A 15,287-nucleotide genomic window follows, 5' to 3' on the forward strand; every position below is an offset into this window, starting at 1 on the left:
GCCCGGTCCCCGCCGGAGACCGAAAAGCACAGGCAGACAGGGTCCAGGGAGGGAGCGGCGGTGGGCCGGGCCACCGCACCGCTCTGGGCTCCCCGGGGCTGAGGTGGCAGAGCTGGAGGCTGGAGCCCTCAACTGGCCAACTGAGGAGGGAGGGAGAGAGGGGACGGGGTGGGGGAGAAGTCCACCAGCCCAGCATTGGGGAGGGGCCAGAGAAGAGAGGATTCCAGCCACGACCAGCGAGGGGAATGGTGCCCCAAATTTTCTGGTGCCCTACGCAGCTGTGTATGCTGCATATACCTAGGGACGGCCCTGTTAGGAGGCATGGATGCTTTGACATCTGGAGACTCCTCTTGTAGTTTCTGGTTCATGAAATGGAAGTACCTCACTTTCCTACTACCAGAGTTATAGAACATATTTTTGAAGCATCTTACAAATGTATCAACCATCTAAAAAGGCTTTCTAAATGAATCACCAATTAAATTAACAATATGTGCCAAACAGAAGTTGGAAACAGTTTAGAAAACTCAGGATCAAATGCCTTTTTCACGTAACTAGCATTGTCAGTATCAATTACTACAACATTTTCATAATCAATCTGGTACTCATTTACTGCTTTGACTACAGCCTGTGAAACAGTTGAGTGATTAACAGCATCTAAAAACACTGTATCCACCAAAAAAAAAAAAAAGTTAATATGCCCACTGAAATCAGGTTGTAATGGTGCAAACGGTACATTCAGAATTGATCTTGCCTCAGCATCATAACATTCAAAGATAACAGCGATTTTCTTGTCTTTAAGCTTCAGTTTTTAGTTTTCCTTTTCTTTGAGGTACACTTCAGGTAAGTATGTCTCAGTCAGTTGTGTCCTAGCAAGAATTGCACCACCATTCCGGACCCTGCTGTCAAGAAATTCTCTCACAAGTGGGTGGTCAGTCTTTGACAAGGGGATGTTGGCACCTGCTAGTGTCTTCACCCATGGCTGTACAAATCTGAAAGCAGAAGTAGTTAGATAAATCTTCAGTGAGCACAAATATTTACCATCCATGTAACATCTTTAATCTTAGATTAATACATTTATTCATATATTTATTTCTGAATTTCTAGACTTTAATTTAGATTTATATATAGTAATAATAGGTATATCTCCATATATTATCTCATAGAACTGGAAGGGACCCTGAAAGGTCATGGAGTCCAGCCCCCTGCCTTCACTAGCAGGACCAAGTAAATAATCATGTAGTCATCACTTACAAAAAAAAGTAGTTTAAAAACAGAGCTGTCTATTCAAGATCTCAGAGCAAGTGAAGAGATCCCATCACTATGATTGTTCTATGCTACTTATCTTATTTTTCTGTATTATAAGATTTTCTTATATTTCCACTCACCTCCACATGTTCTTTTTCTGCCGCTGTTTTGTTTTTCAATGAATCGTAATGGTCTTCTGACGTTTATTTCTGCCTTCCTCTTGAGCCACACCTTTCTTCAGTTTGTGTTTTTTTCATGCAAAATGACCCACAATTACAGACTGTCGGTCATGATTGAGAACAACATTGCACAATGTGCAAAATAATTTGTCCCCATCCGCATGCAGTTTTGTAAGGAATTCTCGAGCATGAGAAGCTGGCATAGCTGTTTTTGATGTGTGATGTTATGGCCATTCACATCATGCAAAAGAATGAATATCCCTTTGCCCTTTGGTAACTTCATCTGGACTTGGCTGGGTACTTTGGGAAGTGCTTGGTTCTGATTGTCCTGACATTTTATTGACTGGTTGGTAAACGCTTTATTTTGCCCTCAAAGTCTTTTTTTTTTTTTTTAAATGGGCAAGTAAAATAAATCCTTACCTGTAATCTAACCCCATTGTGCCACTTTGGCACAGGAAAAAAGTGAGAAAGCACATAGATCTTCCTAGCTGAGGATTCCCTTACTGTCATTTATATTAAGGCTCCTTTACATCACTCTGACAATGCAGGGGCCTTAAAACTTTCACAGGTTTTATGCTCCTGGGGGAATTGACTAAGAATGGGAACAGTCGACTAACAATAGAAACATTAACATTAAAAGTCAGGCGCTACATTTCTGTCTCAGAGAATGAGCTCAATTAACCATCAACAGTAAGTTCAGGAGCACTGCCAGCTTTTCTGCCGCCCTAGGTGGCGGAAGGTCCCGCCGCCGAAATACCGCCGCAGTCGCCACCCCCCAAATTGTAGCTCCCTAGGCGACCGCCTAGGTCACCTAATGGGTTGCGCCAGTTGAACAATGTTACTAACTACACAGTCAGGCTGCTAGTGCCTCAGAGAATGAATCAATTAACTAAGGCAGGGCTGCTACATTAGTGCCTCTAGCCTGCCTCATGCATAAAAAGCCCTACCCTTACATGCCAGTGAGCTGCAGTGGCCAGGGGGAGGGAAAGACTCTCACTCTCTCGCTTGTTGGCACCCACATACCCTCAGCCCCGCCTGCCCCTGACAGTGATCATGCAGGCATGCACGCACACCCAGCCCCCCGTCCCGTCTCTGAGGCTGCTCCAGGCATGCTGGAACAGATGTGCTGCCTGGGCTGCCGGGCAAGAGGCGTGTGTCCACCGGCAGATTTTTTTTGCATTTTTCTGCACGGGGCCCACAGAAAAATACAGACCATATGAATTCTGTGCCCTCACATCGGCGCAGAATCCCCACAAGAGTAATATACAAGGATGTTGAAACAAGAACATGCTGAAGCTTGTATCTTTTGCTCTGGAACATAACCTACGGTTTCCAAATGTTTTATATATTTGAATTAAGAGAAAATTAAAGACTGCTATCTAAGAACAAGAATCAAACAAGACTTTTATGTTTGTCTTACCTGAAAGCTTCAACTATGATCCTTTCAGGTAATTTTGGAGCAATGGAATTGAAGGCTCTTTTGAAATCTTCCAAAGTCAAAAATCCTCTATCTTGTTTAAAGAAGTGGGAAAATAAGATTAAAAAAAATACTATGAAGACTTATGCTTGCTCAAGAACCAAACATCAAATTTTTAATACATTAATATTTATAAGCCTGTCCAGTAGATTTTCAGAATCTAAGTACACTCTTTGAAGGGGAGAGGGATAGCTCAGTGGTTTGAGTATTGGCCTGCTAAACCCAGGGTTGTGAGTTCAATCACTGAGGGGGCCATTTAGGGATCTGGGGCAAAAAACCTGCCTGGGGATTAGTCCTGCTTTGAGCAGGGGGTTGGACAAGATGACCTCCTGGTCCCTTCCAACCCTGATATTCTATGACTCTAAGTTATTATAATTTCAACCGAAGTATTTTAGGAAATGGCTAGGATCCACATAGCGTAGGGTAGTGGGGGTGTCAAAAGATGAGTGATTCAAGAATGATTTTGTACTGTCATTTTGGTGTATGCTACCAAAAACTCCATTCAAAGGAATTACCTCTGCAGCATCTGTACTGTATCATATTTAAGAATTAATTTTAAAAACTGTCATTTTGAAAATAAACTTTTATACTGGGGAAACTTTCAAATGCACACTTTAAAATATATTAAAATTACCTTTTACATGTGTTTCACAATTTTTCTTCCCATATTTGCTAATTATCAAAATTCCACATGTAGAGTTGTATTTAAACAAGGTTTCCCTCACAGTACATTTTCTCTTCTAGATTAATTCTGCAATGAAGTCATGATACTGAATATATAACATCAGAACAAAGTCCACGAAAGAGACCAACCACCTATGATTATGGGAATGTCTATACTACCGAATTAGGTTGCTGTAGCTATGCCAGCATAACCCTGTAGCGTAAACACAGTCTATACTGCTGAAAGATATAGGAACACCATTTCTCTGAATGACAGTGCCTAAGATGGCAGAAGCATTCTTCTGTAAACATACCTGCATCTACACTGGGGGCTAGGTCACCATAGCTACGGTGCTCAAAGGTGTGTTTTTTCACACTCCTCACTTCCATAGCTATGTCAAACTAACTTTTAGGTGCAGACAAGGCCTATGACTTCATTGCAGGATCCAACTGAAAGAGAAAGCAATAACTCAAACAGGGTTGTCACTGGGTACGTATGGGGAGGAGGCAGAGAGAGACAATGATGGACAAAACAAAAGAGCATGGCGTAGCTGCTGAGGTGTGTAAGCCTCTTTAAAAAGCTTTTTGAAGCAGCTTCTAGCGGGTCAGGACAAGAATGCTACTCATCAATTTAACAGATGGGAAACCGGATTGGATACACAAGATGCCTGACAGCTTTGGATAAAAGCGGGAGAATATATAGGGGTAGGCGCCTCTTTCCACTGTTCATTGGACAGCTAGAGAGATGTGAATTAATTGGTCCTTGGTTCCCACCATCATTTATTTAAATCCTGGCCCAAGGTTTAGCAGGTCTCTTGCCCCATGTTTAGATGAACCCACGCTCCCTCCTTGTAGTTCTAGAGTATAAGAATTGTACTTCTAGGTTGCTTTATGTTAATTTGGTGCAACTTGCAGCCAGTGTCCAGGATGGATAAAAGGCCAAAGGGCTAGTGATCAGAAAATAAGAAACATGGGATTTTGCTATGGACCTGGGTCCATGGAAAAGGGGTGACCTGAAGTCCTTGCAAGCCTGCAGTCCCTGTCTGTCTGTCCCTTCTGTCCCCTTTGCTGGGGGAAAGCTGAGAAGATTCAGCAGAGCAAGGTGAATCCTTTGGGGTAGGCACTGGAGAGTCTATCCTGAGTTATGAGCCATATGATAGATGTCCAGTGTAGGGTTTACAGAACCTACCTAAAATGCCTGGCATGGGAAGATGGGGCAGATAGTGCGCCTATCCAATGTTAAATTTTAATAAAGTTCCAGCCTGCCATTTAAAATCTCTCTGGGTGTCTGTTCTCATTTTCTTGTGTGTCCTGATCAAGCTGCAGAGGATGCTTGACTGACTCATTTCAGCACCTGGCCCTCCCTCTATTCCCCATGGGCCAAGCCTGTTTCAGGCCAGGGACAGACAGAAAAAAAAAAATCACGTGATAAGGATAGTATAAATGCTACATGCCCTTGGTTCACTGGCCCTATTCTCAAGCTTCTCTCCTCTTTGGTAAGGGGAGTGGGGAGGGGAGGAGAAGAATCACATTCCATCCCCATAGCCTACCAGAAAAGGAAAAGAACCACCAAGCCTGGGTCCCAGAATAAGCCATAGAAGATGATCCTTGCTGCTTTGTCTCTTCCCCTTCATCTGTCAGGCAGGGAAGGGAAGATTCCCTCCCATCTCCTGGGAGAGGAATCGGCAGCGCAAGTGGTGTGCGTGAGTGAGCAGGGAAATATTAGAAGAAGAGGGTCCCGAGGGAGTTCCAATAATCAGGATGGAGATACGATAGTGGTAACAGTAAGTGGGGTCAGGGTAGGTGAATAGCTAGAGATGGTTTTCTTCAAAAACTGGAGAAACATGCGGTGGAACAGAGAACCTGGGAGCCTACTGCTGGCCTCAACTGCCTGCTGTCCCTCCTTCTGTTAATCATCTACCTGCAATGCCATTACTATGTTAATTACTTTACTTGGAAACAGAGAAACACAGGAAGATAGGGCTGGAAAACTCCCATCTAGGATACTGCCCAAATACATTTTGCTTTGTATTAATGCTCTATTTTGCATATTTGCTTCAGTACAGAAGTCTCTCAAACTCTGCAGGGAAGAAAAACTTACATTGCATGTCAAAAGCTGTAAATATCTGCCTTATTTCACTATGGTGTAGTTGTGCAGCCTTCTTTGTACTCATAAGTTTTAAAAATTCTTCAAGTAATATACCTAGAAAAATGGAAAATGTGAATATACCTCCCACAAAACCCCCTCTGCTTTATTTGCCCACTGCAACTATGAATGACTCAGGCAATATAATTGTAACTGCTTTATTATTAATGATAAGAACAAGAATTGAAACAATGTGAAAATATTCTACTAGAGATTTGCAAAATTCAACTTCTTCTCAAATTATATTTCCATTTACCTGGTCTTCTTGGCTACAATGCCATCTTGCCTTAGACTGGGAGAACAGGACAAAGAAGTGGTCTCTCCAACGTCAATAGCACTTGCATTCCACAAATAAAGGCATAGAGTGTATTGCACAAACAATGTAGCTGGCATCATTCCCAGCACTGTCTAAACCCTATGAAATGCTCTGTAGCCTCAGGTTTGGTTTCCTATGAGTCTCCTAATAAAATTGCATGGTAACACTGGATTGCTTATTACAGATTGTGTAAATATTCCTAGAAACAAATGTATCTGATTTTTTTAGTGAGAGTTAAATAAAAGGAGGTTGGAATGCAAATATAGTTTGTCAAATCCAACCCTAATTAACTGTCTGGTATTTCTGAAAGCTAAGTACTTGTATAAAAAAAGAAATCTTAGGAAAAAATGTATGCTCTAGTTTTTAAAAATAGAACAAGTCAAGACAGAAATAAATGTAATTTCAACTCAGAATTCCCATGTAGGCTAATCTTGCGCCTTATACTTGTGAAATATACAGATTTAGACCTATTTTATACAATTGAAATGATTTATAAAGTACGATGTCACTGTATTAGCTAGCTTTTTTTAAACAAATATAACAAGACCTCTGTGGTTTCTTTTTCTTACAGTTTTTCCATATCCATTTATTTCTAATACGATTCAGAAGCATAGCTCCTTCAGCTCCACCTACTGTCTCAATTCAAACCTTAAACTAAAGCTCTCAGGTTCCCAATGTTTTTTTCATTACTGCTTCTTGAAAACATCACATTAAAAACCATTACATTCTCAGTTTCTAGAATTATAGACACATGCTGGTTTCAACTACTAGGTTCTGTATATACACAATTTCTTTAATAACAAGGGATGCCTAAACACATTGAACTTGCCTGCCTGAGCAACATCCCTTTCAATTGGATAACTACGGAAGTAAAACCTTAGAAAAGCAACATGGGCTGCAATCCATTTATTTATTTTCTCTTTCAAAGTGGCACATAAGACTGGAAAATTATAGTATACAATTTTCCTCTTAAAGAATGACCCCTACAGTACTGTGCTGCCCATTCATTGATCTCTTAGCACTGGCTTTTTATCTAATATAAACTACAGAGCACAAAACTACCTCAATACATAAGAAGCCATATTTCTAGGTAGAAATAAAGTGTTGTCTCATTTGTCAAGTGGACACTTAAAAATCCATAATCTAAAAATCCAAGTAAACAGTTAACTTTATACTTGTGTCTGGACTTAGTTTTGCAGATAAGACTCCACTGCTGTTTATCAATCCAACAGACAAATAATGGAACGGCGGTAGAGGGACATTGTCAGACAATTTTCATCACTTACCAATACATGCTTTGCTTACTTCCTGCATTTCTCTCAACTTAGGTTATGAAAACAGACTAGCCAGATTTACTTTTCTTTATAGTCAGCTTCTGTCTTTCACTTTCAGATTCTCATACTCTAGCACAATGCTGCTGTATTTGGGATGCATGTACTGCAGAAGCACATTTATTTGTTAAAAGCCACCTTTTTCCACTTACAATTTAAGAGACCATTTCAATTAGTCTGTAAAGTCTTCCTCTAAAAAAAAAAGCCAATTTTGAGTCAATACATCTGCACCAAAGCAGGGATGGTACAATATATACCTAAGGTGGTTTTTACCAGGTAAAATAATGGGCTTTTACTGCCCAGGGAAAAACTAGTTAGTCCCAGTTCTAGGCATTTTCTATTTTAAAAACTGTTTCATTAATGCACACTGTATTACACTTAGCTTTAGTTACATATTCAAATTGTGGTTACACGAGGCAATAGATTCAGAAATTAATTTAGGGTTCTACAAATAAAAAGTACAACTGCAGTAAGGGTATTACTAATATATGTAACATAATACTGAAGATTGGAATGTCTCTATACATTTTGGTTTGGTATTTTCTCAAGGAAGTTATATGCCATGACTCATATTTCGGTTTTCAATATTATATATGCCAAAAATCTATCAAACCATTAAATATTTTTTCAATAATTTTCATTAGTATAGTCTAATAATTATTTTCTTTTTCCCAGTTTAAACTGGTATTTACCAGTGCCTGTCCTAAATTAGTTTTTCCTGGAAAACTGCCAGCCTTGCACCAAAGACAAGCCCAAAAGCGAATTTTCATCATATGAGTCCCAAGAATTTAGCAATTAAATAATCCTGACTCATCAACAGTCTCTGTAAATCTCTGTAATTAATCTGTAGCAAATAAATAAATAAATGAAATAAAAATAAAAATATTTAAAAGTTCTTTTAAAAGTCTTTATAGAAGTCATGAATGAGAACAGACTAGAGAGAAAGGAAAGACTGTTTGCATATTACCTGAATGTTTTTGTTGCACTGAGGCCATTACTGAATCCACCTCCATCTGGAACAGAGAAAATATACCAGGCAATATTGTTGAGCCTGCTTACACCATGTGGTGAATTTGATCCATTATAGTCATTTCAATTTGTATCAACTGTAATTAATGGAATTCAATTCTGATCACATAACTATTTAACAGCATATCTTGTAAAATCATCTGCAGCATTAGTTCGGTACTATAGCTTAAATATAAATACTTCCCCTCCCATTAAACATTTGTGTGTCTATGACCAGAAAAGAAGCCAAAGGCTATGTCTACACTACAGAGTTAAGTCGATGCAAGTTACTCCGACCATCAGAAACCACTATAATTACATCGCTTGTGCATATTCACACAACGCTCCTTGTGTCGTCAGAGCGCATCCACAGTTGGTGCTCTAGCACTGAAAGAGCAGTGCATTGTGGGTAGCTATCCCACTGTGCAACGTGCCACCTTCTGCTGCTAGGAGTTGTGGGAATGGATTGCAGGGCATTATGGGTGGGGTTTACCATCCCAGGATGCAGTTTTTTCTGTCCCATCATTCTATGGGCTTCTGACTACCCTCTGCACCGTTTTTCAAGTCCCTGTAAACTATATGCCCACCATCTCTGCCCAAAAACATGGATCCTGCACTGCTCACCAGTCTTGTGATAACGGTTATTAACACAATGCAGCTGATCATACAATATTTTCTGAGCTGTGAATCCAAACAGGAATCTGAGGTGCCTGCCCTGCTGGGTGCCACGGAAAGAAACAATTCCAGATTACTTTTGGCATTCATGGAGTAGCTGCACACAGTGGACTGTTGCTATTGGTCTCGGAAAACAAGCACTGAGCGGTGGAATCACATTGTTATGCAGGTATGGTATGACAAGCAGCAGCTGCAAAACTTTTGGATGCACAAAGCCACGTTCCTGGAACTGTGTACGGAGCTCGTCCCTGCCCTTCCACAAGGACACCAAAATGAGAGGAACCCTCTCAGTGGCAAAGTGTGTGGTGATCGCTGTGTGGAAGCTGGCAACTCCAGACTGCTACTATCAGTCATGAATCAGTTTGGAGTTGGGAAGTCCACCACGGGGGTTGCATTTACACAAATGTGCAGGGCCATTAATCACATCCTGCTATGAAGGGCTGTGTTTCTGAGAAATGTGTGAGAAATGGGGGATGGCTCTGTGGCAATGGGATTCCCTAACTGCAGCAGGGTGATAGACGGCAAGCATATTCCAATTTTGGCCCTGGACCATCTTGCGATGGAGTACATCAATAGAAAGGGCTGCTTCTCTATGGTACTGCAGGCACTTGTGGATCACCAGAGTTGTTTTGCTGATAACAATGTGGGGTGGTCAGGAAAGGTTCATGATGCACACACCTTCAGGAATGTTGGCATGTACAGAAAGCTGCAAGCAGAGACTTTCTTTCCAGACCAGAAGATTCCAGTGGGGGATATTGAAATGCCCACAGTGATCCTGGGAGACCTAGTCTACCCCTTACTCCCATGGCTCATGAAGCCTTACACCAGAAACTTTGACAGCAGCAAGGAATGCTTCAACAACAGGTTGAGCAGGTGCAGAATGACCGACGAATGAGTGTTTGACAGATTAAAAGCTCACTGGTGCTGCCTTTATGGCAGGTTAGACCTCAATGAGGAAAATATTCCCATGGTCTTAGCAGCCTGCTGTACTCTGCATAATATTTGTGATGGTAAGGGGGAAAAGTTTCCCCAGGGGTGGAGCATCGAGGCAGATCAGACGGCAGCTGATTTGGAGCAGCCAGATACCAGGGCTATTAGAGGGGCTCAAAAAGGGGGCTATTCGAATCAGGGAGGCTTTGTAGCAGCATTTTGACAATGAGCCTCAGTAATATCTCTTTATATAATACATTCAGTCAGGCTTGTTTACTTGCCACCTGGAATAACCCTTGTGAGGATTGCTTCCTGAGCATGATTTATAGTTTGCAAATGTGCCAATTGCCACTGTGTATGAATTCCAGCAGCAACCATTGTGTGTAGGAAAAAATAAAGATTCATTTTCTTTCTATGAGTGCATTTTTATTAAACAGCAATAACCAATACACAGAATTTGATTTCTTGCAAGGGAGAGGACTCTGAGAAGCACTCTCTTAAAGGAGGCACTCACAGCTGTGTTTAAATCCAGCTATCATTACCTGTCCAAAGGGGTGGAGTGAAGGGGCTACTGCGACGGGCCAGGGGAGGGCGTGGCACGCAGTTCTGTATAGGCTGCAGGGGAAGGCGAGCACACATATTCTGACTGCAGTGCAATCAGGGACTTCAGGATCTCTGTTTCGTCATGCATCAGTTTTATCATCTGCTCCTGCCCCTCTAAAATACGCTCTTGGTGCTGCTTCCTCTCCAGGCTATCTATTTTCAATTTTTCATTAATTGTCTCTCTCCGCGCTCTGTGATCATGATCTGTGGCATCAAACAATCGGAGCATCTCCCTAAACATATCCTCCTTATGCTCCTGGGTCGCCTCCTTGTCTGATGGAGGCACTCCATTGGAGTGTAGGAAGTTCCCCTCCAGAGCACAGGAAACAACAAACAGAGGCAGTATTGTGAGTGCACTCACAGCATTGAATCATAGTAGTTAAATACATCTCTTTCTCACTCTCCCTTGGCAAGCACACAGCTCAGCAACAGCTCTAAACATGGTGAGTTCAGCCCAGGGGAGAGAGGGTCCAAGATGGAGCCAAGGGTCTAGGTGGTTTTTTTAAGGGGATCAGTGCAAGTGACTAGGGACACTATTGTAAATTCTGCCACCATTTTCCACAGGTGGGGGTAAATTCAAGCTGGTATCTCACTCCGGAGGGTAAACAAGGATGCAAGGGTGCATCTCCTGCATGTGTGCGGCTTCAGACTGGGTCCCTATGCTGCTTGCCTGTGTGCCGCTTTGGTCCCTGCAGAAGTGATTACTGACTGGCACCACAAAGTTTCCTATAGTGGGGAGAAGGAAAAAAAGCAGCACTGCTAAGGAACCTTTAGCAAAAGATTGGCAAGTACCTCCAGAAAAGTTTGCTGTGTGGAGCCGCCATGGTCAGCTGGGAAGATGCAATGTGAGGTCTGCACACCAAGCAAACAGGAAGTGGAATTTCAAAAATTCCAATCCTTTAAAGGGGGAAGGGCAGATTCATAGATTCTAGGACTGGAAGGGACCTCGAGAGGTCATCGAGTCCAGTCCCCTGCCCGCATGGCAGGACCAAATACTGTCTAGACCATCCCTGATAGACATTTATCTAACCTACTCTTAAATATCTCCAGAGATGGAGATTCCACAACCTCCCTAGGCAATTTATTCCAGTGTTTAACCACCCTGACAGTTAGGAACTTTTTCCTAATGTCCAACCTAGACCTCCCTTGCTGCAGTTTAAGCCCATTGCTTCTTGTTCTATCCTCAGATGCCTGTGTACCAGGCTGCAGGGCAGCAGAGTTCGAACTGCGGACCAGAGCGGTCAGCATGGGCATTGTTGGACACCTCTTAGAGGCCATTTATGGTGACATAAGCAAGCACAGTGTCTACACTGATGCTGTGTCAATCTGACTTTGCTGCAAAAAGCTCTGCACCTCTCACTGAGGTGGTTTTATTTTGTCAGCATATCAGGAGAGTTAAATTGGCAGGAGGAGCATTGTAGTGTGTAAACCGCCACTATTTTGACGACAAAAACTGACTTTGTCAACAAAACTATGTAGTGTAGACAAGGCCAAAGAGTACACCAATTCTAACTAAGTCCCCAATCTTTCAAAAATAAATATATGCTTAACTGAACTCAAATGGACTTACAGTAACTCCTCACTTAAAGTCGTCCCGCTTAACGTTGTTTCGTTGCTGATCAATTAGGGAGCATACTCATTTAAAGTTGTGCAATGCTCCACTGTTACGTTGTTCGGCTGCCTGCTTTCTCCACAGCTGGCAGCCTCCCTACAGCCCCCTCCCCCGCAGCGCCTCCCGCCCGCCGGCAGACTCTGAGGATCAGTGCCTTCCCCCTTCTTCCCCCTGCCGGCAGCAATCAGCTGGCTTGCGGCATTTTGGAGGGAAGAGCGAGGACTTGGCACGCAGGCTCCCCCTCCCTCCCCTGCATCCCGAACGTGGCAAGCCAGCTGATTGCCCCGGACAGGAGGGAGGGAGGAGGAGCAAGGACTCAGCGCGCAGGCTCCCCCTCCCTCCTGCCGGCGGCAATCAGCTGGCTTGCCGCGTTCGGGCAGCAGGGGGAATCTGCGCACTGAGTCCTTGCTCCTCCCCCCTCCCTCCTGCCCGGGGCAATCAGCTGGCTTGCGGCGTTTTGGAAGCAGGAGGGAGGGGGAAGGAGCGAGGACTTGGCGTGCAGGCTCCCCCTCCCTCCCCTGCCTCCCAAACGCTGCAAGCCAGCTGAGGAGAATATTTTTGTAAAGTTTGGTAAAATTCTATTCTGTTATTTTTAAGTAATCTGATCATGGGGGGAAAATAACACTAAAATTTTTAGGATACCTTTTTAAGCACTTAAATGAGTGACAAGTGGTTTGAAGTTAGCTTGCAGCACATGCAGGCCTCCATGAAGAGTGATTGCTTTAATAAATTGGGAGAAGGGGAGAGGAGAAGCTGGTTGAGAAATTAACATAGTGCACAGTACTTTATTTCCTTATTAAGTGGACACTACGCAAGATTAACCAGCTACATGTGTAAACATGCGTCTGGATAGTAACATGGTGATGGACACAGATACATTTATTTAGTGATTACATACAACACCATGATTGTATAATCTTTTACACATGCTCTATCTATTCTGTTCAGGTACCATTCCCATCCCCAAAGTATATGACTGCATTCCAATAATGTAAGAAGCAACAAGACTAACATTTTGCACATGTATTTTATTCTCTCTCTCATCCTCTCCCGAGACAAAAAAATGCGTATGTTGCGTAGTATTTTGGTAGGCTTTAAAACAAACAAACGAAGTGCATGCTGCTGTGTTTATATGTCAGAAAAGGCAACGCTGAAGAAGTACATTTTGCACTTCTTGGAGCCGTAAGTGACTCCACAAATGTGTGTTTACTTATTGTAACAGATAGTAATTTTTTCTCAAAGAGCATCATGAAATAAGCAAATGGCCTGTGTGTATATTAATACACAATCATTTGGCTCTCATATCACACTTTAAACTAAGCAGGGCTCACTACACCCTCTTTTCCCACCCACCTTGTACACCCTCAGAGCAGGATTTTGCAAAATTAATGTGGATAGTGACAATATTCACAACATGAAAATTAATAGCTTGGGCCTTTTGTTTTTAAATACACACATACAGCTGACACTTGACTTCTAAGAATCAGACTATACTTCTGTTAATGTCATGAATTGTAACAGCTCTGCCCAACTGGATCTATTAGACTACTTTGCATACGGTGCTCTCAATAGTGAGATATCCTTATAAACGTAGTCTTTAAGACATGATGGAGAAAAAAAATAAGCCATACCTTTGAGGGTTTGTAACCAAATAGCATCACTACAGCGACCTTAAAGTCCTCTCTGCTTAAATATCCTTTTTTATCTTCATCACATGCTTCAAAAACCTAAAGAAAGTAAATAGATTTCCATTAAGAAACAACAGGACACCTGACCTGAAGTTACCGTTATTACTTATTAAAAGTGTGTGTGAGAAATAAACAAATACTTATTTGGAAAAAGATATCACATTTAAAACCTGCAACTTAAAAATCATATTGCTGTCTGAAAATGTTTTGCACGCCTTATCTCACAAGGTGACTCATGGCCAGTGGAATACTACTGCTTTTAGCTCATTAAAAAACAAAACAAAAACCCACAACCCTAAATTTCAGCTTGATGTCTTTAAATATAAAAACTTTTTTCCAGTTAGTAAATTGTTATTAATTCACTACATCAAAAATGTTTTCTTATTAGTGTGGTTTATATTCTTTTCATTTTAACTGTGCATAAATATCTGGCAAAATTTAGGACCTTGTGGGAGTCTAAGGCCATGTCTACACTACAAAATTATGTCGACCTAACTTATGTCACCATACAGCCACCACAATTATTAAATTGCTTGAGTGTGCACACACTTGGCTCGTTGTGTCAGCAGTGCACATCCTCACCAGCCAGGAGTACTTGTACCTATTGTATTGTCAATTTTGGGCATTGTCGGATGGCTCCTGAAGGCCAGTAACAGTCGACATAAGCAACACAGTGTCTGCACTGACACTACACCAACCTAATTACATTGAGTGTGACTCTATGCCACTCAGGGAGGTGGTGTTACTAAATCAGCATAGAGAGGCACTTACATTAGCAGGAGCCAAATTTAAGTGAAGACCCTTCCGCAGCTAGGTTGATACAAGGCACCTTACGTAAACCTAACTGTGTAACGTACCAGGCCTAACATTTTGAACAGATTCCTGGAAACCAACTTACACAAAAGACCTGCTCCTATGAAGCTTTGAGCTTCTCTTTAAAGTACTGAGCATCTTTAACTTCCACTTAAGTCACAATGCAGGTTTAGGCCACAGCATGAACAAATGGCTGGGGAACGGCCATGGTTCATAAACAGGAAGGAGCAAATCTTTTCAGAGAAACTAGCATTTCAGAAAAAAACCCAGTGCATTTTCCACACATGTAGTATTAAGAGGAAGGCGAACGTAAATAACATATTTTGAATCATACAATTCTAATGAGGGATTTTCTCCCATAAGTGCTGAGAACAAACCACAACATGGGCTCCACTTTTATTTTGGTAATATTGGGGGGGTATATTTATGAGCTATTCCAGGTGGGAATGTAAAAGGACAAAGAAAAAAAAAAAAGACACAAGGCTGCTGTCTATCACTCTAAGGGCTTTACGAAAAAAATGTGCCAATGAAATTTCTATTTGTTCATGCCTTTCATTATCAGGTTACTTAGTGTAACTTGCCTATTTCATCAGCATTCTGA

General features: G+C 41.9%; 1 protein-coding gene across 5 annotated transcripts in view; it reads right to left on the reverse strand.

Annotated features, from left to right (window-relative positions):
- The window catches only part of EFCAB11 (EF-hand calcium binding domain 11), a 102,320-nt gene that overhangs the window by 86,006 nt on the left and 1,027 nt on the right, over nt 1-15,287 (reverse strand). For 2 of the 5 annotated variants that reach the window (XM_024198706.1, XM_024198707.1), the window contains exons 2-5: nt 13,817-13,912; nt 8,325-8,370; nt 5,666-5,767; nt 2,845-2,935 (exon numbers count right to left, since the gene is read on the reverse strand). In XM_024198706.1, the coding sequence (XP_024054474.1) occupies nt 2,845-2,935; nt 5,666-5,767; nt 8,325-8,370; nt 13,817-13,912 (335 nt within the window). Of the gene's footprint in view, nt 1-724; nt 990-1,240; nt 1,481-2,844; nt 2,936-5,665; nt 5,768-8,324; nt 8,371-13,816; nt 13,913-15,287 lie in introns of those variants that run through there. The other 3 variants (XM_024198705.1, XM_024198703.2, XM_024198704.1) reach the window with 3 other exon arrangements.

The sequence above is a fragment of the Terrapene carolina genome, unplaced genomic scaffold (genome assembly GCF_002925995.2).
Source record: "Terrapene carolina triunguis isolate 2854851 unplaced genomic scaffold, T_m_triunguis-2.0 Scaffold96, whole genome shotgun sequence".
Taxonomy (NCBI): domain Eukaryota; kingdom Metazoa; phylum Chordata; order Testudines; family Emydidae; genus Terrapene; species Terrapene triunguis.